Source organism: Crotalus tigris, unplaced genomic scaffold, assembly GCF_016545835.1.
Source record: "Crotalus tigris isolate CLP2741 ecotype Arizona unplaced genomic scaffold, ASM1654583v1 scf7180000017666.379230911805:20528666, whole genome shotgun sequence".
NCBI classification, from domain to species: domain Eukaryota; kingdom Metazoa; phylum Chordata; class Lepidosauria; order Squamata; family Viperidae; genus Crotalus; species Crotalus tigris.
This window is the reverse complement of record NW_024096552.1, coordinates 6,766,677-6,791,559: the sequence shown is the minus strand read 5'-3', so window position 1 is coordinate 6,791,559 and position 24,883 is coordinate 6,766,677. Positions and strand designations below refer to the sequence as shown.

At 37.3% G+C, this 24,883-nt stretch overlaps 1 protein-coding gene across 14 annotated transcripts in view; it reads left to right on the top strand.

Annotated features, from left to right (window-relative positions):
• TENM3 (teneurin transmembrane protein 3) overlaps positions 1–24,883 on the top strand; it is a 565,275-nt gene that overhangs the window by 432,590 nt on the left and 107,802 nt on the right. For all 14 annotated transcript variants that reach the window (XM_039336655.1, XM_039336657.1, XM_039336656.1 and 11 more), the window contains 5 exons: positions 12,672–12,883; positions 16,170–16,380; positions 16,762–16,863; positions 17,038–17,232; positions 21,807–22,007. In XM_039336655.1, the coding sequence (XP_039192589.1) occupies positions 12,672–12,883; positions 16,170–16,380; positions 16,762–16,863; positions 17,038–17,232; positions 21,807–22,007 (921 nt within the window). The remainder of the gene's footprint in view (positions 1–12,671; positions 12,884–16,169; positions 16,381–16,761; positions 16,864–17,037; positions 17,233–21,806; positions 22,008–24,883) is intronic.

Here is a 24,883-nt window from a genome sequence, read left to right as displayed (position 1 = left end):
ACAACCAGGAAACATGCAGCTAGGAAATGAACACATTGTACCTAGCTTCCTCTCTATCTTTCTGTTGTGCTAAATACCCAGCTTCTGGTACAGCCTATCAAAAAGTGTGAGTTTGCCTCCTCACGAGTAATCAGGCTGACCTTCGCTACTTCCTGCCTTTTCTCTGCCTTACGGATCAGGTGCAGAAGGCAGTTCAGCCAATCACTTAATCAGAATAGAGCTGGAAGGGACCTTGTAGATCTTCTAGTCCAGCCCCCTGCTCAAGCAGGAGAGACTATAACATTTCAGAGAAGTGAATGTCAAGTCTCTTCTTAAAAACCTCCAGTGAGGAAGCACCTACAACTCCTAACCACAAGCTGTTCCACTGGTTAATTGTTCTCATTATTAGAAAGTTTCTTCTTAGTTCCAAGTTGCTTCTCCCCTTGATTAGTTTCTATCCATTTTTTTCTTCTCCTGCCTACAGGTGCTGTGGTAAATAAATTAACCTCCTCCTGCCTACAGGTGCTGTGGTAAATAAATTAACCTCCAACCTCTCAAATACTGGAATACTGCTATCATGTCATCCTTATTCCTTCTTTTCTCTAGACTAGTGAAACCCAAATCCTGCAACCAGGCCTTTATCATCTTAGTTGCTCTTCTTTGTACTTTTTCCAAAGTCTCAAAATCTTTTTTGTAATGTGGTGACCAAAATTGGATGCAGTATTCCAGGTGTGGCTTTATAAATTGGTACTAATACTTCATGTGATTTTGATTCTATGCCTCTGTTTATACAACCAAGGAGTATATTAGCTTTTTTGGCGGCAGCAGCTACACACTGCTGGCTCATATTTAAGTGATCATCCACTAGGACTGCAAGGTCCCTCTCACAGTTACCGTTTTTGAGCCAGAATTCACCTAATCTGTATTTGTATTTTGGTTTTTCCTGCCTAAGTGTAAATCTTTCCTTTTCTCCACATTGCATTTCATGTTATTGGATAGGGCCCATTGTTCAAGTGTGTCAAGATCTTTTTGGATCCTGAGCTTGTCTTCTGGGGTGTTGGCTATTCCTGCCAGCTTCGTGTCATCTGCAAATTTGATGACTTCCCCTTCTATTCCTTCATCTAAATCATTTATTAATATATTGAAGAGTACTGGGTATCCCACTGCTTAGTTCCCTCCATTTAGATGTAGTACCATTAAGGACTACTGGTTGAGTACGGTTTGGCAGCCAGTTTCAAATCCATCTGGTGGTAATACTGTCTATCCCACATTTTTCTAGCTTACCAAGAAGTAGGTTGTAGTCTACTTTGTTGCATGCCTTGCTGAAGTCTAAATATACTATGTCCATAGCATTTCACTAGTCTACTAATTTAATCACTTTGTCAAAGAATGAAATAAATTGGTTTGGCATGATCTGTTTTTAACAAACTCAGGCTGGCTTTTAGTTATAATTTTATTTGTTTCTACATGTTCGCAGATCTGTTTTTTGATTATCTTTTCCAGTATCTTCCCAAGTATTGATGTTAGGCTGATTGGTCTGTAGTTCTCCAGCATGAGGATGGATAATCCATGGATTGGGTTTCCTGAAGTCCCTTCTACCAAATAGACTAAGTCTGAGAGTTTGCCACGCCTCTTGCCAGGTCATGTTGTCCCAGTTCCGACTTAGTCTTACACCCAGCAAGACGCGTTGGTTCCTCTCAGCTAGTCAGGTTGTATTGTTCCCTGTATTACCATCCGTGTATTATCCTTCCTCTTCTGTAGAAGGTTTTGGTTTATTCCCTTTTGCAAGCCTCAGTGTAAACTGTTCTTCTGCCCTTCCTTCCCTCCACCCCTCTTGTCTCTTCGGCTGCTCAAGCCACGAGGCTTTGTTTGTTTGTTTAATAGGCAGCTGAGCCACGGAGCTGCCGATTGCTCCAGCTAATCGGCGGAGCTCCACGGAGGCCCCGAACACCGGCAGATCGGCTGGGCTTTGGCCCGACAATCTCTGCAGCCTGCAGATCACCGCGCTGCTGCCAGCCACCACTTTAGGTGCCCAGTTCGAAGGAGCTGCTTAGGCAGTGAGAAGTGCTTTTTCTCCTGCCTTTATTCTTGGGAAAAAAGGGGGGGCTGAGGGAGTTTTCAAACAGTTGTTTAGGCATATATAACACAGCAAATTTGCCTGCCCCAGTCCAGAGTCCTCTGGCCTTCAGGCCTCTCCGCGTGCTCAGAGCCGCCATTTTGGATTGCCTGGGGCTCGTTACAGAGCCGTCTGCATTCCTCCCCAGAGTTCTCTGAGTACAGGGGGGTGTCAGTGAAGAGATTCCCTCATCTTATTCTTTAGCGGGGTTTCTTTGGAAATCTCCTCGCACGTGGACAACAGCCATTTGGTGTAGTCATCATCAGTGTCCCACCTCACACATGGTCAGCCGCCATTTTGTGTGTCCTTATCCTGATTATTGGTGCCCTGCTACTTCTGCAATTTGAATCCAGGCACAGACCGCTTTGTCTTTGCCTCACGCAAATCCACTTGATATTGCCTCTGGCAATACACTGTTGCACCTGAGATTTTCTTTGGACTTTTCTCCTGAGAACCTTATCTTGCAACTGCTGCTTCACCCATTCCTGGCCTCCCACTATACTGTGATTCACAGCTACCCCCTCAGGAGCTTACACTGGTTTTACCAGTATTGTATCATTTCTTTACTTCAGGCCCTAGCTCCCTTTCCAGGAGCCCATACTGGTTTTACAAGTTCCAGCAGTCATCACATTGGGCCTTAGCTCCTATCCTTATTGAGACCCATTCTCAGACTTGTGCTAAAGGGCCTCCAACGTGATGGCAGAAGACAAACAGCCCCAGATTGTCTTGGCACCCACCAGCCCCCCAAGTAAAAGGAGGCGCAAATCTTCAAAATTGGAAGCAGCAGGGAAGCTGAAGGCAAAAGCAAAGGCTCTATCTGGCAAGGCTTCGTCCAAGGTGGCAGATAAGGAGGCTGCCAGGAGACATCAGGCCCTAGAGAGGCAAATTTCTAAAGCCCAAAAAATGACTCCAAAAGAGATTAATCCTACTGCTACCTCTGAGAGCTCTCTATTTGGGCCTCAAATAATAACTACAGCTCAAGTCCACAGGCCTTTGTTCCCGGACACTATGTCCCAACCGAGGTCCATCAGCCCCATGGTCCCAAATCCAAATCCTAACTGCCCCCCCACCTGATCCTCAACCAGGACTCTCAGCCACATTCACTCCCACTGCTGCTGGTCTCTGACCTGAGGTTTCTCAAGCTCTTGGGCCGGAGCAGCTACAATTCATGCTTACTCAGGTTTTTGAAAGTATTGCCTCACTTCAGAGGCCCCAACCTTCGACCTCTTCTCAGCGCCATTCTGAACCCCCAGATTACGCCTACTCCATTCCCTCTGATAAATCTTCTCATGATGGAGACTCATATTCTGATGTGGAGGAATCAAGGGAGCCTCCCTTGTCAGAAGATGAGGATTCACATCAGGAACCCTCTCCCTTCATAGATCTATTTGATCCCACCCTGTTCAAATCTATTCTAAGGCCACAGCTGCGTCCCAGATTGTGCCCGAGCAGGAAACACAACCCACTCCTTCCACCTCTCAGTCACCGAATCCATTGTTTTCTGAACCCACAGTGACCCAACGGCACATACCATGCCCTCCCTTTTTTGTTAATACAGTAATAGATGAACGTTGGTGCCTCTCCTGCTCCAGGCACCTCTGATAAAAAGCTCTTCAATGTTGCCCCATCCTTAACCAACCTCCTGGAGGTTCCGACTGTGTACACGTCTCTGACTCCAATTTTTTCTCCCTCCACCATTCCTGGGGATATGGCAGAAGCATTAAAAGCTGATGACAGAAAATCTGAGTTTTCTTTATGCAGAGCACACCAGGTATTCAGTTGGGCAATGAAGGCCTCCATGTCAGCTTCCTTCTTTTCAAGGTCTTCCATCATTTGGCCTCAAGAGCTTCAAACCATGATTCTGCAAGATCAGGTGCGCGCCCATCAGACATTGTGTAAGTTGTTGGCGACAGCTGAATACACGGCTGATGTCACACTACATGCTGCCAGATTTTCGGCCAGGGCAATCACCGCTAATGTTTCTACTTGACGATTGCTGTGGCTGAAACAATGCTGGGTGGATTTAAAATCCAAATGGCGCTTGGCCACCACTCCTTATTCCGATGGTCAGTTGTTTGGAGAAGCTCTTGATCCTTATTTGGTGGAAAACAAGGATAAGAAAAAGGTATTAGCCCACCAAGCCAGGCGGGCGAACTACAAATCTACTCTGTTTTATCACAAACAGACCTTTCGCAACACTCCCAGTTCTGAATGGTCCCAGCCACAATGCTTCTTCCCTCCCAAGTCGGACCGTCAATCGGACCGCTTTGGTCCCAAACCCAGGCAACAACCTCAGTCTAAACGGCCCTTTCGAGGCATGGGGGGCGTCCCTTCAGGAGAAACAAGTGAGTCCAGGGGGGGACCCCCCATAGGTGGCAGGCTTTCCCTGTTTTCCCATAGTTGGGAAAGCATTACCACTGACGTTTGGGTTCTGTCCACCGTAACAAATGGCCTGGCTCTGGAATTTCTCTCCAGACCGGCAGATCGGTTCATTCAGTGTCCGAATCCTTCAAATCCATCCAAAAGAATCCTCATAAAGGAAGCCATTTCTCATCTTATAGACATACAAGCCATGGAACCAGTCCCATCCGATCAGAGGGGACAAGGTTTTTATTTAATACTCTTTGTAGTACCGAAGGCCTCAGGAGGATGGAGGGCCGATCTGAAAAGGTTGAATTCTAACCTGGTTTACAGAAAATTCAAGATGCAAACTTTGCAGTCCATCTTGGCCAGTATAAGGAGGAACGACCTCCTAACCTCGATCGACCTCACGAAGGCGTACCTGCACATTCCAATTCTTCCGCAACATCGCAGATTTCTCAGATTCTGTTACAGATCCTATCACTATCAATAGAGAGCGCTTCCCTTCGGCCTGTCATCCGCTCCGAGGGTATTCACAAAAATCCTGTCGGTTCTAGCCGCTCACCTGAGAATGGTCCCCATTCGGATTCACTGCTACCTGGACGACATCCTTATTCAATCAGTGTCGGTTCAGGTAGCAAGGTCAGACATAGCCCTGACCATCGGGAAACTCCAGAACCATGGATTTTCTGTGAATTTCCTCAAGAGCCAGTTAGTTCCATCCACACGTCTTCTTCATCTGGGAGCAGTGATAGATACAACATGTTGCATGGTCTACCTGTCACCGGACCGTCAGGTCAGTATCAGGGCCCTGGTACGTCAGGTACAACACACCCGGGTTGTTCCTCTCATTACTCTCTCCCAACTCTTAGGCAATATAATCTCTTGCATTTTCATAGTACCTTGGGCCAGACTACATTCAAGGACCCTGCAGTGGTTCCTCCTTCACTTTCAAAGGCGAAAGCTCACCTCCTCCAACAGGCCAGTGAGTGTGACACCTCCAGTATCGAATTCACTTTGATGGTGGACGTCTCAGGCTGTAGCCACGGGCTCCAGGTTCAAGGAACCATCACGGATTGTTCTCACTACCGACGCCAGTCTCTTTGGATGGGGAGCTCACCTCCATTCCCAGATAGCTCAGGGTAGCTGGTCCAGGGAGGACTTGGAGCACAATATAAACTGACTGGAGCTCAGAGCCATACACCTGACATTGCGTCATTTCAGTCTCAAGGTGAGGGGTCGGCACGTTCTCGTCCTCACGGACAACATAGCGGCCAAAGCTCACGTGAACCGTCAAGGGGCACTCGGTCTGGGTCGCTGATGACGGAGGCCAGACTGCTATATTCATGGCAGAGATCAATCTCTCCTCTATCAAGGCGGACCACATTTTGAGAGCGATCAATGAACAGGTGGATGTCCTCAGCAGGGCAACGGTAGACCATTCCGAGTGGCGTCTGGACACAGCACTATTTGTGGAGATAAAGAGCAGATTCGGTCAGCCAGCTCTGGATCTATTCGCTTCAGCAGCGAATTCGCAACTACCAAGATTCTTCTCCCATTTTCCATCACCAGGGATGGAGTGGATGCCCTGCGCATTCCGTGGCCCCAGGCCCTACTGTATGTATTTCCACCTCTGCCTCTCTTGCCTGCAGTTATCCGCAAGATCCTGCGGGAGAGGGCAGAGGTCATTTTCATAGCTCCGCATTAGCCAAGGCGCCCATGGTTTGCCGACCTCGTGAGTCTGTCTCAACGCCATGGAGGATACCTGCAGACCATATAGCGCTCAGTCAGGGAGCGCTCCAACACCCTGAGCCTCAGTGGCTCCAGCTAACTGTATGGCACTTGAGCGGCGACATCTGATTCAGGAAGCTTACCCTACAAGGGTCATCGATGTGATCCAGGCATCAAGACGTCCGTCGACCAATAGAATTTATGACCCCACTTGGAGGAGCTTCTTTACTTGGGCTTCCAAACATCATATCGTTATGTCATCCCTCATGGTGCCACGGATCTTGGAGTATCTATTGGACGGGATCGATATGGGTCTCTCTGCAAGCACCATCAAGAGGCAGGTTGCGCCCCTCGCCACGGTGCTCTCATGTGAAGACTCTTCCCCTCTAGCTCATCACCCAATGATCTGTTCCTTCATAAAAGGGGTAGTAAACACCAATCCTCCCACTATTCATAGGTATCCCTCCTGGGATCTTTCGTACCTGCTTCAGGCCCTTACTGGGTCGCCGTTTGAGTCCCTTAAAACTTGTGACCTGAGTCTTTTGTCCATGAAGGTAGCCTTCCTGGTGGCTGTGACTTCCACCAGATGCATATCCGAACTGGCAGCCCTCTCTGTCAGGGAGGATCTATGCGTTTTTAGATCGGATTGTGTGACCCTTCAGCTAGATCCAACATTCGTCCCCAAGGTGAACACCTTGTTTCATCGTTCCCAGGAGGTTGTGTTGCCGAGTTTCTGTCCTCGGCTGTCTCATGACCTGGAATGCAAGTGGCACACCTTAGATGTGTGCAGAGCGCTACACATTTATATTAGGTGGACCGCTGCCTTCTGTAAGTCAGAGGCGCTTTTCATTTCCTTCCATCCTTCTATGGGACGAATGGTCTCGTCGTCCACCATTGGCAAGTGGATCAAGGCCTGTATTGCCAAGGCATACCATTCTCAGTTCTTGCCCATTCCTTCACATATCACTGCTCATTCCACCCGCAGTGCTGCAACTTCTGCGGCCTGGGCCACTCAAGTGCCTATCGGGGAGATCTGCAGAGCGGTGATCTGGTCGTCGCTCTCCCCATTTATATGTCACTACAAGGTCGATAAGTTTGCGTCTGCTGATACTTCTTTTGGCCGTAGGGTGTTGCAAAGAGTTGTGTCATCTGCAGAATCACATGCCCTGACTCATATGGATTCCTCTTCTTCATCTCTGACCAGCTACAGCTGCATGGTTTCCCCGTCTGAAGCCTCAGGACTGTCCTGCTGCAGTTGTGCCTCAGCCAAATCACTCTCAGCCAGCTGCTTGTCCAGTTTCTCTTCCATCAACCGTTCCCCCTTATTTGGACTCACAGCCATTGATGAACTCCCCTCCTGATGTGCCTGGGACTGATTCAACCTCTCTGAACTGAGGTCCAGAGAGGCATCTGGGGGAGTCAAAATACAATGTCATTTCCAATCTAGTTGTCAGATGTCCAAAAAAACAAAAAAAAAAACAAATTAGTTAACAAATATATAGCATAAGCAAATCCAGTACACTAGTGAGACATCTGTATAGACTCTCTCCCTTTCTCCAGAGAAGATCAAAGAAGTCAGTCTGTTTGTCCACTCCTTGTTCAAAGCTGAAGTCGTTGGCTGTACTTTCTTAAAGCTGTCTTCAGTCTGCATGTACTTGAAGAAATCCCTTCAGTTCATTTTTTCTAGATGATATATGAAAGTCAAACACTGTACTAATTTTGGTATGGGTGCTTTTCAGACTGAAACCATGTAACAGGATTATATTTTATTGACTTTTTCTGATGTTCTCCTTCTAAGTTAATTCACTTTAGGCTAACAAATCAATATATTTTAAAATGAAAACTTGATTTAAATGGTTAATGAATAGAACATTTTGTTTAAATATGTTTTCCTGTTCACATTTTATAGATGAACTTTGTGTAACTTTGAAGCAAGACAGAAGCTGTTGTAATCCATTTTCTGTCTATCATAGTTCCAACAGAGGCATGAAATTATTTAGTTTGTTATCTTTCGCATTGTCTAGAGTCTAGATATTCAGACTAAAATATTTCCTACATTTCTTTTTACATCAAAACATGTTCTTATTATTTCTATCCTTAGGTGGATAGAATAGCCTCCTACTTAAAAAAAAGAATGGAAAATCCTTCTGAGTAGTTAGAATAATTAACCAGTGGAGCAACCTGCCTCCAGAAGTTGTGAATGCTCCAACACTGAAAGTTTTTAAGAAGAGATTGGACAACCATTTGTCTGAAATGGTATAGGGTTTCCTGCCTGAGCAGGGGGTTGGACTAGATGACCTCCAAGGTCCCTTCCAACTCTATTATTATTACTATTATTATTATTATTTAACACAAAATCACAAACTAAAGCAAGAGCTACAACTAACCATTTAGACTTTCATATAATACCTCATTTTACCACATTTATTGATATTGGAAAGTTTATATAAAGATTAGAACTTTAATTGCTGTTTATCGTTTTAAATATTTGGGAATAGTTTTCCCAATGAAACTTTTTCTTTAAAAGTTTTTATAAAAATCAGTATAAAGAGATGAATAAGTTCCATTGAGGTTATGGAAAAATAATAATTTAATAAAAATAATACTTTAGAATGGCTATATTTAATTAGAGAAATTGCTATGTTAATATTTTGTAACTTTTCTAGCAATTTGTTATGATATTAAGTTTATTTAATAGGAGAACAAATTCCTTTATTTTCTCAATCTTTATGTATTCAAAAATATAAGATATTTCTTGATTTTGCAAATGGGAATGTCAACAATTTTTCATCTCTAGACAAAAATAAACCCGACAGCAATCCATTCTGTCTAGTAGCAGTCAACCAATTTTCAGAAAAACAGCCAAAAATATTTTAAAACCTTTGTAATGCCCATTAAAAAACAATAGTGCCAATTGCTTCTTGTATAGTCAGACAGGTATTATTGATCTTGGAGAGATACAAATTGAAAGGAATATGTCCTTTTTTAAAAAGAATACGCTAATCTTACATATTTCCTTTCAGTTATTTCCAGAACAGGTACTGTAGAAAAAGAATCACATCAGTCTACCAACATAAATGGAGATGTATTCAAAAATATTTTAAACTTCTGTTTCCTTCTTTTAATGTGCATTGCCCAAATATTCCCAATAGTCAGAAATATGACTGTATTTACTTTGTAAAAATTCATGTAGTTTTTGTTTTTTCATGGCCAAACTGCAAAACCACCCAAAAGAAAAATCTATAGCTTCTGTTTGTTGAAATGTTAAAATAAAAAAAGAGGTGGCAATAAGTATTATTGCCCAGTAGAAAGAACCTATTAGGGAAAGGCCAAAGATTTCCTTTCTGGCTAAAAGAAAAAAGAAGAATATGGATCCTGCAGAAAAAAGGAAGGAAGGAAAGAAAGAAGATCAACAATTAATTCAAATGAGGAGTGGGGTTTTTTGGCAAAATTAATATTGAATTGTATCAGTAGCCCACAAAATAATGAAAGGTAAATGCATATGTACATACATATTCAAATAGATGCAACCTCAAACTCAATAAACCAGTCCATATTAAGTAATATGCTGCCCTTTCCTATTGAAAACTACTTCACAGAACTTCATTCCAGAGCATGATTATCACTAAAATTTGAATAAGTGAACCAGACACTATATAAAAAGTTAGTTTTTGCAAACCCATATGGAATTAAGAGATTCACAGAATTTTTTTTTTTCTCACAAGTTAATTTTGGAAATGCTAATTTATTTCCAAGAAGTTAAGAAACAGTAACTGGCAAAAGATCAATGGTTTTAAACGTGCAGGTTAATGAAGAAAATTTTACATATCCCCTGTTAAATACTTTGCTTTAGAATGATCTGAAAATAATCTTCCAGCTAGGACTGACTGCTTTTGTTGAATCGGTTTTTCCAGTTGAATAACCTGCAGCAGAAAATAAAATAATCAGCAACTAAAGCTAATTGGAAGAAATGTACTTCAAAATATATTTTTGTTCAATATGCTGCTCAAACCAAAGATTAAGAGGAAAATTAGCTTGTATACAAACAGATGTATACCAATGTCCATTTGATTTCTCCTGATTTGGTCTGCTTCCAGCTGAGAAATGCAAGACACTTTTTAGAGCTTTTTCTCTAGCAATCTTATCCAGCAAGAGCATCACTAAGGCACTGCTTGGGGACTAGAAGTGATAGCAAGCTGAGCCATCATGACATTTTATCTGGCATATTTTTCTGAAGTCCTGTGAGCCAGTCTCATCCTAGTATAACCACTTCAGTAAGTTATTCATTTACTCAGAATGATAAGATGTTATCGTAAGAACAGTACTTACCCCTTGCCATGAGCAGTTGCTTAGGAGTAAGCAGAAAGAAGACTGCATTCACTCAGAGATAGGCTGAGATAAGACAGCTATTTATTTAATGGGAGGTTGGGAATATCTAGCAAAATGAGTTTCATTTTAAACAAAATTAAATATTCTACCAAAGCAGCAGTGAATAATGGATTATTAGCGTATTTCATGCATTTAGAAACGTTTTCTGGGTCAGGATGCTGGTTGGTATACAGAGGTTGGTATTGGTTGTCAGATTTACCCTCTTATTTTGCCTGGTAATGCTGAAGAAAGCATATTTTGCGGGTAATCCTTGAGTTACGAATGTAATGGAGCTTGCCCATTCCATTTGTAGGAGTGAATCACGTACCTTAAACACAATCACTCCGTGCTTTCGCCCATGCATTCACTAATCAGAATAATACTGTGGAATAACACTAGTGTTCTGCATTAGATGGCAATGCAATTTAAGCAGGCATGGAATTCTATATTTGAAAAGGGGATATTGGTTAATGATCAGAATTGCATTATTGAACATATGCTATTTCTCCAAGTCTTCACTCACAACCCCTCCTCCCTTGTTTCCTTTCTTAGTTAGTAATTTGACACTCTGTTCTGGTCTGTTCTAAGTAATATCATCACAGGCTTCGTGGGAAAATTTTGCTTTTAGCATTTATTCTTCTGTATATTTACTATATTTAATATAACAAATTTCATCTGTATCTAAATATATTTCTTATTTTCAGTTATTTCTCTGAAAAAGCTATCAATAATTGTGACAACATCTTCAGGAACAATAAATATATATTTTTAAAATAACGTTTTTGTCTACATTGGAAAGTTATAGTTCGCCAAATTCAGTGAAGTAAACCTATATTGTATGAATGTTTTGTTATCTACTCTAATTCAAAACTGGTTTTACAGTATATGAAAACACCTCCTATTGTTCCCACTAGCACTTGAGACTGTTTAATTAAATAAAACACATAAAAAACAAGAGAGTAAAAAGAGAGAGCAAACAGAATAAAAGAAGCACATCTGCACAATCTAAAGAAATATTTTCATATGTACCATATTTTCCGGCGTATAAGACAACTTTCTAGGCACGCAATTCGGCGCCGAAGTCTGGGGTCATCTTATACTCCGAGTCGTCCTATATGCCGGAAAATACGGTAGCATAATATTGAAGATAAAGAACAATTTTACAAATGAAAGGCTTTGTCTTTATTAAACTTCTACTCTGAACATGCAATATTTGTGTATCTATTACACATAAGAATGATCATCTCATAGAATGTTCTGCTTTGTGATTACAGAATAACAGTTATTTGTGCTATGTTCTTTTTGATTGCTGAAGTGTGTTATTCTTGCACTATTCTACACAATATATGTTTAATAATAACAACAATAATAATAATAATAATAATAAGTAGTAGTAGTATAGTAGTAGTAGTAGTAGTAGTAGTAGTAGTAGTAGTAGTAGTTGGAAGAGACCTTGGAGGTTGTCTAGTCCAACCCCCTGCTCAGGCAGGAAACCCTATACTATTTCAGACAAATGGCTGTCCAGTCTCTTAAAAGATTCCAGTATTGGAGCATTCACGGCTTCTGGAATGTAGATATGTGTAGATAAACTAAACGTGAATTCTTTTTTGTCTAGATAAATACATTAAATTGAAGGTGAAGCTTTCTTAATATACAAATGTTTACTGTTATATGTTTTGTAGTGTTAAACAGGGCTTACAATTTTTACTATTTGCTTTACTTACCTGTTTATATAAGAATTAGTCTCTGTGTTTGTGTCTATGTGTATAAATTTGTTTACAAAAATATAATCTTTATAAAAAATATAGTTAATATTTTGCCTAACAAAATTAAACATAGGTAAATAGTTAATAAAAATAAATAAACATTTAGATGAATAGTTAACAAAACAAAATACAGTGCATCTTATTCTTCATTAAAGGTGGAAGTTGTAGGATTTGAGTTTGAAAGTGTTTAAGTACAATTTTTTAATCTGTTATTTTTTCTTTAGTAATTCCTTCAAATCTTTAACATTAACTAAATGATTTGATTAGTACGTAGCTTAGTTGAAACTGGTCTAAATATTTTAACAACTTATTGAAAAAAATGAATAAAAGCTAATACTTTATATTTTCAGGTAAATTAGGATTTACACAGGAAAATAACACTATAGATTCTGGAGAACTTGATATAGGTCGAAGAGCAACACAAGATGTGCCTCCTGGGATCTTCTGGCGGTCACAAGTCTTTATTGATCAACCACAGTTTCTAAAATTCAATATCTCCCTTCAGAAAGATGCTTTGATTGGAGTATATGGCCGAAAAGGTTTACCACCTTCACATACACAAGTAAGAGTTGTTTTTAATGAAAGTAATATTTAGAACCACACACATCTTTAGAAATGGTTATTATTTTGGATTTCAAAATGTTATAGTTTTTTTATTGCCTTCATATATTGTGCCAAGGTCATAATATTGGCCCTTCTGAACTGTAATTTTACAGCATGTACTTATGTTTCTAAAAATATAATTCAGAATACCCAAACGTGAGCTCACACACACACACAAATATACACTTCCCTGATTCATAGAAAAATAATGTACATTTTTTCAGAAATAAGATAAAATAGATGATATAAATGCTACATTTTAATGATACTTTGATATGAAATAAACTTGATTAAGTACAGAATTGTTTCTTTTTTAAAATAAGTATTTTAACAAAAAGCGTTACAGTTATTTCTTAGTAAAAATCAAAAGAACTTGAGATCACATTACAATTTTTAGAAATAACATGTTTATCCACTTCATCCTTCAAAAACCTTTATGATTGGCATTTACTTTATTTTCCTTTTCCTTTTGCTATATTGCTGTAAGAAGTGATATGTTGCAGCATTTGTGTGTGTGTGTTTGTACCATTATTCCCAAATGTAGCTGAATTTTATGTGTGTTTCAGAACAATCTTAGTTGCACAGCTCTTATTTTCTCAGAGATCACAAATAAGTCAGCCTGAAGTAATTGATACTGGCTGATCATTCAAAAATAGTCTGTGATAGTTTCAAGTTGATATGACACATTCTCAGAATGTTGGTTTTACTGCAACAAGGCAGTCAATATGTTTAAAGAAACTACAAAATAATAGATGACTTTGGTACTTTGAAACAAAATGAATGAACTCTGAGAGTACTTGTCTAAATCTAACGCATATAAGGAATTTGTAAAAATTATAATTTGCTGCAACTATCAGCCAGCAACACTAACTCTGCAACAAAAAATTCCAAATTTTATTTTAATAAAAGATAATTCAAATGCTCATTGAATGCTTATAACTTAATTCATGTTATTTCCAGTGTTGCTGTCAAGATCTGGAAGAAAATTATGATGATGAAATAAGGCAGATGAAAAACAGAAAACAAAAAAATATGTTGATATAGAATTTAGCAATGTATGCTACTCACTGTTACTTTAAAAAAAAATTTAAATAGCTCTGTGGCTGCTGGGTCAACAGGATTGCTGTTGTTTTAGTACTCATTGATCAGGCTTGTGCTACTTTACAATCACATCTAAAAAGAAATAAAACAATTTATAAACAAATCCTGTGAACAATCTGCCTTAGTCAATCATTCATTGAGTATTGAGATATAATGGTTATCATTACAAAATTTCTCCTCTAATGTCTGCTGCCTTCTTTTCACTTAAAAAACTGAGCTATACATATTATACTGGCAAAAAAGCAATGAGGAAACCCAGCAGTGACACTGATGTAGTCAACTAAACTAATAAACTAACATCCAAACTAAACAATAGGAATCTTACTTTTGACAAACTGGGATGTGAAAGGAGTAAGTAGACTGAGAAAGAATCTTTCTGTACAGAAAACCATAAGAAAAACTACTCAAAGAAATAACTGTTTTTAAGCAAGGTAGTTGGCTTTAAAAGCTGCAGTCCCTGACTAATGAGTTCTAGTGGTTAGTGAACTTATAATCCTTTTCTCTCTGATATCAGCAAAATGATAAATGATGGCTAATACCTTCCCTGATGCGTTGAAGACTTCTGCTTCAGTCATGGCAGGTGCATAATAAGCTGCAGCTTGTGGCCAGTTCTGAATAGGGAGCAAAATCTCAGGATACTATTTGAGTGAGAGCAAGCAATCTTTCCCTTGATGAACATCCATTGAGCTATCAGCAAAACGTAACTCCTCTTTAAAGACAATTTATTTTCTATCACTCGGATACTCATGTGAAAAACATAGATTAAAATTACCTACCATATTAACAGTATTTGAAACAAACATTTTAATGCTATTTAAAGGTACGTTCTAGTCCTTCATATATTCCTTTCTTTTTTTATTGTTTGTCTTTTTAGCACTGTTGCTCGTCGATCAGATTTGTGTGCCACAAAATAGGTGGCCATATAAATTTCATGCATAAATAAATACCCTTTCCATAAAAAGTATAAATTTGGCTAGTGACCTTCACTTACCTGGGTAGAAGCAAGACCCAAGTATACAGTATTTGGAAGGGAAACATCTTTCTAAAATACAGGTCTAAAATCATTTAAGATTTTACAGATTAAAATTAATTTCCTCTTATGAAATAATTATAGGGTCCAAATTTCAATGACATATCCTTCTTTTCCTTGAAACATGATCAGACATGGAGACAAAAAAATAAAATTACAAAAATGCATACTGTTAATAAGCAGAGTGCCAGACATATCCTGAAAATGAAAGAACAATGTCTCTGAATTTGTCCTTTTAAATAAAACTTTATTCTTAATATTCCAAGCTTTGTTTTTATTTTCAATCACATAATTTAGGTCAACATAACCTACTTGCTATGTATCATGTATAAATGTACAACATATATAAAATTTATAAATGTATCCAGACAATGCTAATGAACTATGCTCTTCCTGCTCATCCCTGAATTCTATGCATTATATTATTACATTTTATTACATTTTTTCACACTGCAGACAAGTGTAAAAAATAGCTTTTTCCGGGCACTGTAATACAATTTCATACTCTTAGGCTTTGAAAGGCTTCACCTCTTTTTTTCACAATTTGAAGAAATATATGAATAATTAACAAAGAAACTTTGTTTAATTTTCTGTAATACTTTTGGAAGAGTTGATGTTGCAGTAAACCTTTCATAACCAATTTGTTTCTTTAAAAAAACAGGTGCTTCTGATAGCAGTATGGTATTTAAACTGACATAACAACTTTCTTATTTATATTTTTTCTTGTGATTTTAAGACAGAAATATACAATCACTATGCTTTTGACAATGGATTGTTCAAACTATTATTCACAGCATCCATGTATTCCCTATTTTTATGTTCTTAGTTGTGTCCAAATATTAAGATTGTTGTTTATCTTTAGCAAAATATAAATCAATATAAGCCTTGAATATATGCTTTTTTAAAGAATTCCTCCAGGTTATTTTGAAAGATCCTACTTGAATTGTGTGTTACATATTTTGTCAATAGTTAAAGCAAAAACAAATGTCTCATTTATACATATTTTTAAAATGATATACATATTACTGAGAAAAATATAACTATAGTTTTAAAAATTAATTCCATAATGCATCAATACATAAGGTAGCATGTGATTCATTTTTTCCCCTTGCAGTATGATTTTGTAGAACTTTTGGATGGAAGCCGATTGATTGCAAAGGAGCAGCGTAATCTTCTTGAGACAGAGAGAGCAGGTAGACAAACAAGATCTGTTAGCCTTCATGAAGCAGGGTTCATTCAGTATTTGGATGCTGGGATCTGGCATCTGGCTTTTTACAACGATGGAAAAAATGCAGAGCAAGTGTCTTTTAATACGATTGTTATAGGTAAGTAGAGTATTCACAATAAATCTTTTAGAGTTGATATTTTGAATATCTCAAAACTTCTAAGCTTCAAACTTTTTAACATAACCTTTCTAACTATACATAATTACTAAACAAGAAATGGAATTCTGTTAATTACAGACACAAGATATGAAATATAATTTAAAAAATGACATATAAAGCTTGTAAAATTTTATTCAAATATGTTAGATTTTTATTTAACTATTTTTATTTATTCTCTTGAAGGCATACATTAGATATATGATTTCTAAGGGTATGTTAATCTACTGACATTTGCAGATTATATAAAGAGGGGGTTTTGCTGCTTTATTTCAATGCATTGGTTGCTGCCTGTTAGAATTTTCTTCTTTTGGTAACTTTCAGAGTCTGTAGTTGAATGCCCTCGAAATTGCCATGGAAACGGAGAATGTGTTTCAGGATCATGCCATTGTTTTGCTGGCTTTCTTGGCCCCGATTGTTCAAGAGGTATATAAACAGAATTCTTTCTTAAATAAGTTCAAATAAGAAGCAGAAAAAACAAGTACTTACTAAGAAGTAAGAAAAAAGATTTTGAAGTACAACTTGTCAAGATGTACCTCTGCCTCTAAAGCTTGATTGAAAAGAATTATGTTAAGTTTTCTGTCATGTTTTATTTCACAGCAGCCTGCCCAGTATTGTGTAGTGGCAATGGGCAGTACTCCAAAGGACGTTGTTTATGCTATAGTGGTTGGAAGGGTACGGAGTGTGATGTGCCTACCACCCAGTGCATTGACCCTCAATGTGGAGGTCGTGGGATTTGTATTATGGGCTCTTGTGCCTGCAACTCTGGATACAAAGGAGAAAACTGTGAAGAAGGTAAATAAGCAAATATTGACTTAGAATTGAACTATTATGCTACACACTATATTCTACTAAAGCATAGAATTGATGTTAAAGCATGTTAAATACAGAACTTAGAATATATTTCTAGAACAGTGAACTTTAATTGCTTTATTGATCTATAAGTGTAAGTTAATCTGTTTTAAGAGCACTGAAAGTAGAAAAAAACTAAATTCTTGATAAAATACAGATTTTTTAAAAATATATTTTTTAATCTTCTCTGTTAATTGAACAACTGAAATGACTGATTTAAAAGTATTAACACTACAGTTGTATAATAATTGATGTACAATTGAATAATTACAAAACTCTTTCTACTGGAGAAAAAAAGTGTGGTCATTTTTACTGGATTTGTTTGGACAGAGAAAGCACAACTTTCCACTCTCAATCAAATTGATTTTATTGATCAGCACACACAAAGTAATACAATTAAGTCTCTGGAATTAAATTTTCAGACCATTGACCCTACAAGTGTAACGTTTTATTGAGTCAAATTGCTAAATTAAATCCCATCATCTAAAGCACATTAAAGGGAATTAAGAAAGATAGAGCTGTGCAACTCATTTATTTCCTAAATAGGCTGCAGGTCAACCTGTAGCCTGCATGCTTTTTGGGATCGGACAAGTACATTTCTAGGTTGGGTTAATTTCTCTTGTGTTTTTGCATTTTTTTCTTTTTTTTTTCTTTTTTCTTTTTGTTTGCCTACATATAGCCAAATTCTCCCTAACATCAGCAAAGAAGTATTGTGATACTTGGAAAAGGAAAGCAACAACTTTGTCCTTCCTCCATTCCATGGAGAGTATTAATTTACACAGCAGACAAAATAAATATCTAACAGACTATTAGTTATAAACAGTATAAATTAAATGACTCATTGTTCTATTAATATTCAAAGATGCTTAAAGGATAAGAAATGAATAAGAGGGTATTAAAAATAGTATGCCACAACTGGGATCTAAAAGTAAAGTCTGCTGTGTCTAAAACTGAAAATTAATCTTGTTAGAAAGCTAAAGAAAAGTATAAATGGAAGGTATATCAGGAATTAATTCAGCAATTGAGAATTGTAGAAAGTAAGATTTTCTGATTATTTGGTAGATTATGAGTCAGTGCAGATTCCTGTCCAGAATCTTCTGAGGTTCATAGAATGAAACTGTGTAACTAAGTGCAGCTTCCACTTTTTGGTTCATTCCAAAATGTCACAGCATTAGCACTCAACTGATAGTATTTTCTATTTTTATATATTATAATGTATTTAACTTGTCTATAACAGGAATCCATATATTTCCTTTGGCTGGAAAATTACTTATTGGGACATATCACAAGTTATCTAGTTTTCAGCATAATAGCCTTTAAAGTCCCCTGTTCTTTAAATTCAGAATCAACATTGCAAAAACAAGGTTCTCTTCTTTGAGGGTATCAAGCTCGTCAAGCAAACTCAGCAAAAAAGAGCCACTTAAATTTCCAGAAATATATTTATTGCTAGTATGGATTTATAACAGAACTTGAAAGCTGATCAAAGTAGTTCTCTACTTCAGCCTATATCTAGTATAATTAAGACAGAGTAAATTAGTCCTTTCTCACATTTTCCCCTCTCAGGAATCCTTTCCGTAAATGTCAGGGTCCTTTCTCCTTGTTCCCAGAGTCTGTTAGATATTTTATGAAAGGTGGACATTGTCTTCTCTGCTGCTGGACTCAGAAAATTGCCCAGTATGGGCTCATAACATCCTAAATTATATATGCTGCCTAATCCCAAGCAGTGAAAAAGGAACTGAGTATGTTAAACACTGTGATTCACTCTGCTTCAGAGCCTTGCCATATTTGTCATTTCAGATATTGCAGTTACAGCATGTAAATTTATCACTCAGTAACATGCAGTCTTAAGGCTGATTTAGGGTTGCCCACAACTACCTGTAGCCATTGCCACATGCCTATGCTGAAAAGGGGTTGATGAGTAAGTGGAGGTTGCAGAGGTTAGGGCAAGATGTTCCAGATGGCAGGAGCAACAGCAAAGAAGACACTCTTCCTGGCCCCCACCAGCCAGACTAATCAGGTTGACAGGACCTGCAGCATGCCTTCTCTGCTGGCAGGAGTGATACAGGCTAATACCACTGGGGTGAGATGGACCCTCAAGTAATCTGGACCCATGCCATGAAGGCCTTTAACTGAATTGCACCCAAAAGCAGTGCACCTGATAACCAATGCAGCTTGTAGAGCAGTGGTATTACAGGGGCCATTCTTGGGGCCACCAAAACTACCCGTGCTGCCACACTCTGTACCAGCAGTAGCTTCCAAATGCTCTTCAAGGGTAGACCCATGTAGAGTACATTACAATAGTCAGGTCATGAGATGACTAGGAACTGAACAACTGAGCACAGGGAATCCTGATTGAGGAAGGGCTGCAATTGATACACAACACAAAGTTGTGCAAAGGCTTTCCTAGCTGTGTCTACCTGTTCCTCAAACAGGAGTTAGAAGTCCAGGAGAACCCCCAAGTTGCAGACTGGGTCTTTCTTGGGCAGTGCCACCCTATCCAGAGTCAAAGATGACAAAATCCCGGATCCTGGAGGCCCATGTACCCAAAGCCATTCGGCCTTATCAGGATTCAGTCAAAGCCTGTTGTCCCACATCCACGCCACCACAGCCTCCAGGCACTGCGAGACAACAGCCATAGCATGACTTATATGTAGTTTATCAACAGTTCTGTACTCAAACAATTCTTTTTTATTTCCTATATAGTTGAGTTATGTGTTTTTCATTATTTTTAATTTGATGTAGATAATATTTGCTTAGTTTATATATATTTTCCTCTGATTAGCAAATAAAATACAAAAAGTAAAGATTTTTGCAGATTCATTTCTAAAACATTTCAGACAGAGCCTGCTGGGATGCATAACTAATTTTGGTTAACTCAGAACTGTAGGAATGTAGTGGTAAGCAAGAAACTACATTTTTTAAAAAATGGCTGGTTAATCAACTAAAACTAAAACCAAAGAAAGTCTGATAACAGTTCAAGAAGTGTTTTTTTCAGTATAATTTAGGGTGTTTAATCTTTTACTTGCCTAATTAACATAAGGTAAAGGGTCAGATGGACATAATCATACTACTGTTATGAACAGGGATTTGCTCAGTGGTGGGATTCAGCCAGTTCGCACTGGTTCAGCAGATTTTTGTTGAGTTCAGCGAACCGGCTGAAGACTTAGTCCTTTTTTGCAAGGCCCAGAATGGCTCACCGGAAGTGTGTGGATTCCGCTTCCGGAACTCTGTTCTGGGCCTCGGAGGCCCAGGCCCAGAACGGACTTCCGGAAGTGGCATCCACATAGAGAACCAGTTGTTCATGTATTTGAATCCCACCACTGGATTTGCTATTCTATTTCTTTTTGCTCTTTTTATAAGATGAGCTGTTTTTGTTTCTAAATTACATAATGCATACTTTAGCAATCATTTTCCTTAGTTCATGAGCATCTCACCCCTAAGTGATAGAAAATATAACACTGATGAAACACATCTATTTAGATCATTGCTAAATATACATTTATTTAATTTACAAAGGTAAAATTGCAGAAAATGAAATGTACGGTTACAATCCTTTTTTTATTAGAGATAGGTGATATTAGAAAAGAATGATGATTAGTGTCAAGCTACAGTATTACTTGTAGTACTTGGTTACTAACTTACAGTAGTACTTGGTTACTAACTTTGGATAGTCATTTAGCAACTATCCAAAGATATGACAGGTGCAGTCCCTCAGTCACATGATCACCATTACAGACAGTAAGCAGGTACACAATAGGAAATACACAACTAAAGCAGTATTTTTAGTTTCAAACCAGGAAGCACAGTCTTGGTCAATTTGCTTAGGCACTGATTTTGGGTCCCAGTTGTAGTTGCTAAACAAGGACTACCTGTGCTGACCAATTTTTAATTCCAAAATAAGTATATTCTTTACTAATCTGACATTGTATCACTATATGCAGGGTGGGTTTCTCAAACCTTTCTTTCTTTTCATCCATGTTCTTTCTTCAATTTAGTTCCTCTTGAGCCTTTCCATCACCAAAGAATTATTCAACTGGAAGATGCTTTCTCTCTGTAGATGAGTTTCAGCACAAAAGACAATAGAATCGGCTACTATGTAAATTGCACTTTACTCTTTAGGCATAGATTTTGCAGATATTGGAAATGAATCATATAATGGGGACATGAAAAAGAATTGAAGAGGACAAGTTCAATATGATACTAAGTTACTAACTGTTTCTGTTTTATTTAAAGATTTTATTTATTGACCACCTTGCGTATGTAATTCTCTGTCCTGTTACATATTCCATGACAGAGATACATCTGTCTTTTTCCAGGCCTCCTAATTATTAGAACATGTAGCTTTGCATTATGTTATCTTGATATTATCTCTGAGGATGAGTTTGGGCTTCCTCTTTTCATTTTTCTGTACCTAATAAGATTCCTGATTCATTTTTTAAGTATATTAATGTGTAATATGAGGAATATAGCCTGGCAAAAAAATAGTAAAACTTACAGACGCTAACCTTTTTTTCCAGCTGATTGTTTAGATCCAGTCTGTTCAAATCATGGTGTATGTATCCATGGAGAGTGTCATTGTAATCCAGGTTGGGGTGGTAACAACTGTGAAATACTGAAGACAATGTGTCCGGACCAATGCTCTGGCCATGGCACGTATCTGCAAGAAAGTGGCACTTGTAATTGTGATCCTAATTGGACTGGCCCTGATTGCTCTAATGGTAAGAATTTTGGGGAAATTATTTTGTGCTAATAATATTAAAAACTTCCAAGATTCTGCAGTGCTGATTTGATTAATTTATAAATTCCACTAAAGCCTACCATCAGTGTAAATATTAGCAAGACAAACAAGAAAGTTTTTATTTTCCATAAACACAGTTTCTTGTATCAGCAACTACAGTTAATTTATTTACAGTTTGCATTAATTGTTGTTAATTTTAACTTGTAACATATGATATGTAGTACCTCCATATCCATTTCAGATCCTCTGAAAATTGCTCTGGGTACAGCTGCCAAAATAGTATTGTATCAATGGCCAACCGTTTAAAATGTTTAGCTATTATAGTACTTTGTATCTATGCTAAATCATCAATAGCATCAGTTGATTTGATGTTATACTGTACACTTAAATGTTTTCATATTAAACTATCTTAATATAACCTACTCTCCCTGTCAGTGTCACCAACTAAAGTCAATGTGCGTGAACTGAACATGAAGAAAATTTGCTAGGTTCCCTTTCATGTGATAAAATTGGCAGAAATGCAAAGAAGAGTCTAGGGAACCTAATTCTATATATTTCAAAGACAACTTGAGCGATGTTCGGGCTTTCAGAAAATATATGGGAAGAGAGGAAATATGAATACATATTTTGACTCAGTGTTTTGTTTTGGGACGTTCTGCAAGAAAACAGTAAGCACAGAAGGCACCATATGATCTTGATCCAACTTTCCATGTATGTGTTCATCAGTTCCACATGATCAGATCACGTTCGTTCTATTGAAGGATCTATTATATCCTTTCCCTTTTTCATAGTGTCACAGATAAATATCAATTTTCCTTCCATTGATAGTTAATTTATGCTCTTTAAAATTTTATAATGACATTTCAAGTCAAAATTTTCCATATCCCATAGTCATTATCAGATGGGTCAGTAAGTACTGATCTCTGCCACATAACGTTACTTAGATTTATCAAGGATTTTGCATTCTTTAGAAAGATAAAAAGTAGTCATATCTTAGTCATATCCATTTCAATGCTGTTAACAGCATTCCCTGTTAACAATAAGGGCACAGTACCTGCTTGTTATGATGCATTTTTGCCCTAGTTTCATCCTAGGCATTCATAACTTGGAAACCAGCATACATTTATTCATATTTCATCAAGTGGGAAATTAAACTAATTTTGAAATTAATTGAAGGTTGCTAATAGCTTTTCAAAAATATTAAGAATTATATTTGAAATTATTTGCATCAATCAAATGAAGATATTTCAGTTTAGAATAATTGTTAATATTGCAAAGGAGAAAAGTATAAGCTATTTTGTTCCCTTTTCCTTAGTGGTTGTCCATTAATTAGCTGTCCAATTCCAGTTTTTCTAAATTAACCCTAATTAATAAGCTCATTACAAAGACTGGCACACCTTGCTTTAAAGCAGATCTGCTAAAAGCTGATAAACACCTTCTCTTTAATGAAAAATTGATTTATACTGAGGAGAAAAGGCAAGTCTTTGGAAAACGAGGATATTCAGAATTTAATCTATCCAAACATCTTATAACAACAAAAATGCAGTTCATAACATAAAACATGATAGGAGAAAAGCTTTGCAGGTCAATATTCATTCTGACACATATACTGTCAACATACTTAATTGTACATTTGATGTTCTATAGTACTTTGAAATAAAGTAGTCAAGGTGATCTTTTTCAGACTTTTACGTTTTTTACACCTCAATATCTATCACAAATAATTCCTTTTTAGGATTGGTGTTCTGGTTTTTAAAGAGGAAATTGTTCTAGGAGACTTCAACTGTGTCCTGTTATGTTATGTTAGATCGTATTTTTCATGGAAACAAAAGAAAAAGAAAAAAACAGACAGGTTTTTTTTACATTTTACATATAATTATATGTGCTTTATTGTTAAAGCAGTTAGTTGGATTTTCATGGATTTTCACAGTGAAATTTAAGTTAATCACCCCTACATAGCCTTCTCTTCTGTCCATTTAAGACATAAAACTGTGCTCAAAAGCAAATTTTCAAATAATAAACGTTTATCATAATATAAAGGTCATTAATATTATACAACTAAGACTTCATTGCTTGAAATGGTTCTATTGATCAGTAATTGTAATAAGGCCTAAAATAAATGGAACTTCAGCATACAAAAATGCCAAGAAAAATCACAACTTATAACTATAATCAAAAGAAAGGTTGCTGTATGAATATAACTTTCATGCCAATCTCAGATAACCACCCCTCATAGAAAAAAAATTCTTGCCACCTTGATACAGTACAGGATATTAGTGTTTTTTAAATGAAAAAGAAGATACATTTCTGAAACATTATTTTTCTACTCTGTATATTGCCTATACAAAGTCTTCATACTTAACATTTTTGAGATTATAAATACTATACATTTCTAAAAAAAATACAAACACTGCTGTTTTTAAAAATAACATGAGGGTCAGAAAACCCTGTATATCTTAAGAAAAATTACTATGTAGAATTTACCACAGATAGTGTTACTTAACTCTCAAAAGTGCTTGAGTTAATTGAATTTAAGCAAAAGGTAAATACATGTATGATTCTAAAATCTGATGAATTCACATTGTATGGTATTTAGTCAAATATTAACTCAACATTGTAGTGTTTTAACTTTTTACTGTTTTAAAAAACATATATTTGCATTATAATCCCTATTTTTCAGAACATGTGACACTATTTACTGAAAATAATCTACAAAAGACTTCTAAATTTATAGTGTATAATTTCAGGCTCTTCATAAGCAATATGTGATAAAAAATGGTCACTTATCGAAAGAAGTCTAAGCTAAGTGAAGAAATCAGTAGAGAGATACCACTAGATCTGCTGAATCAACTATTG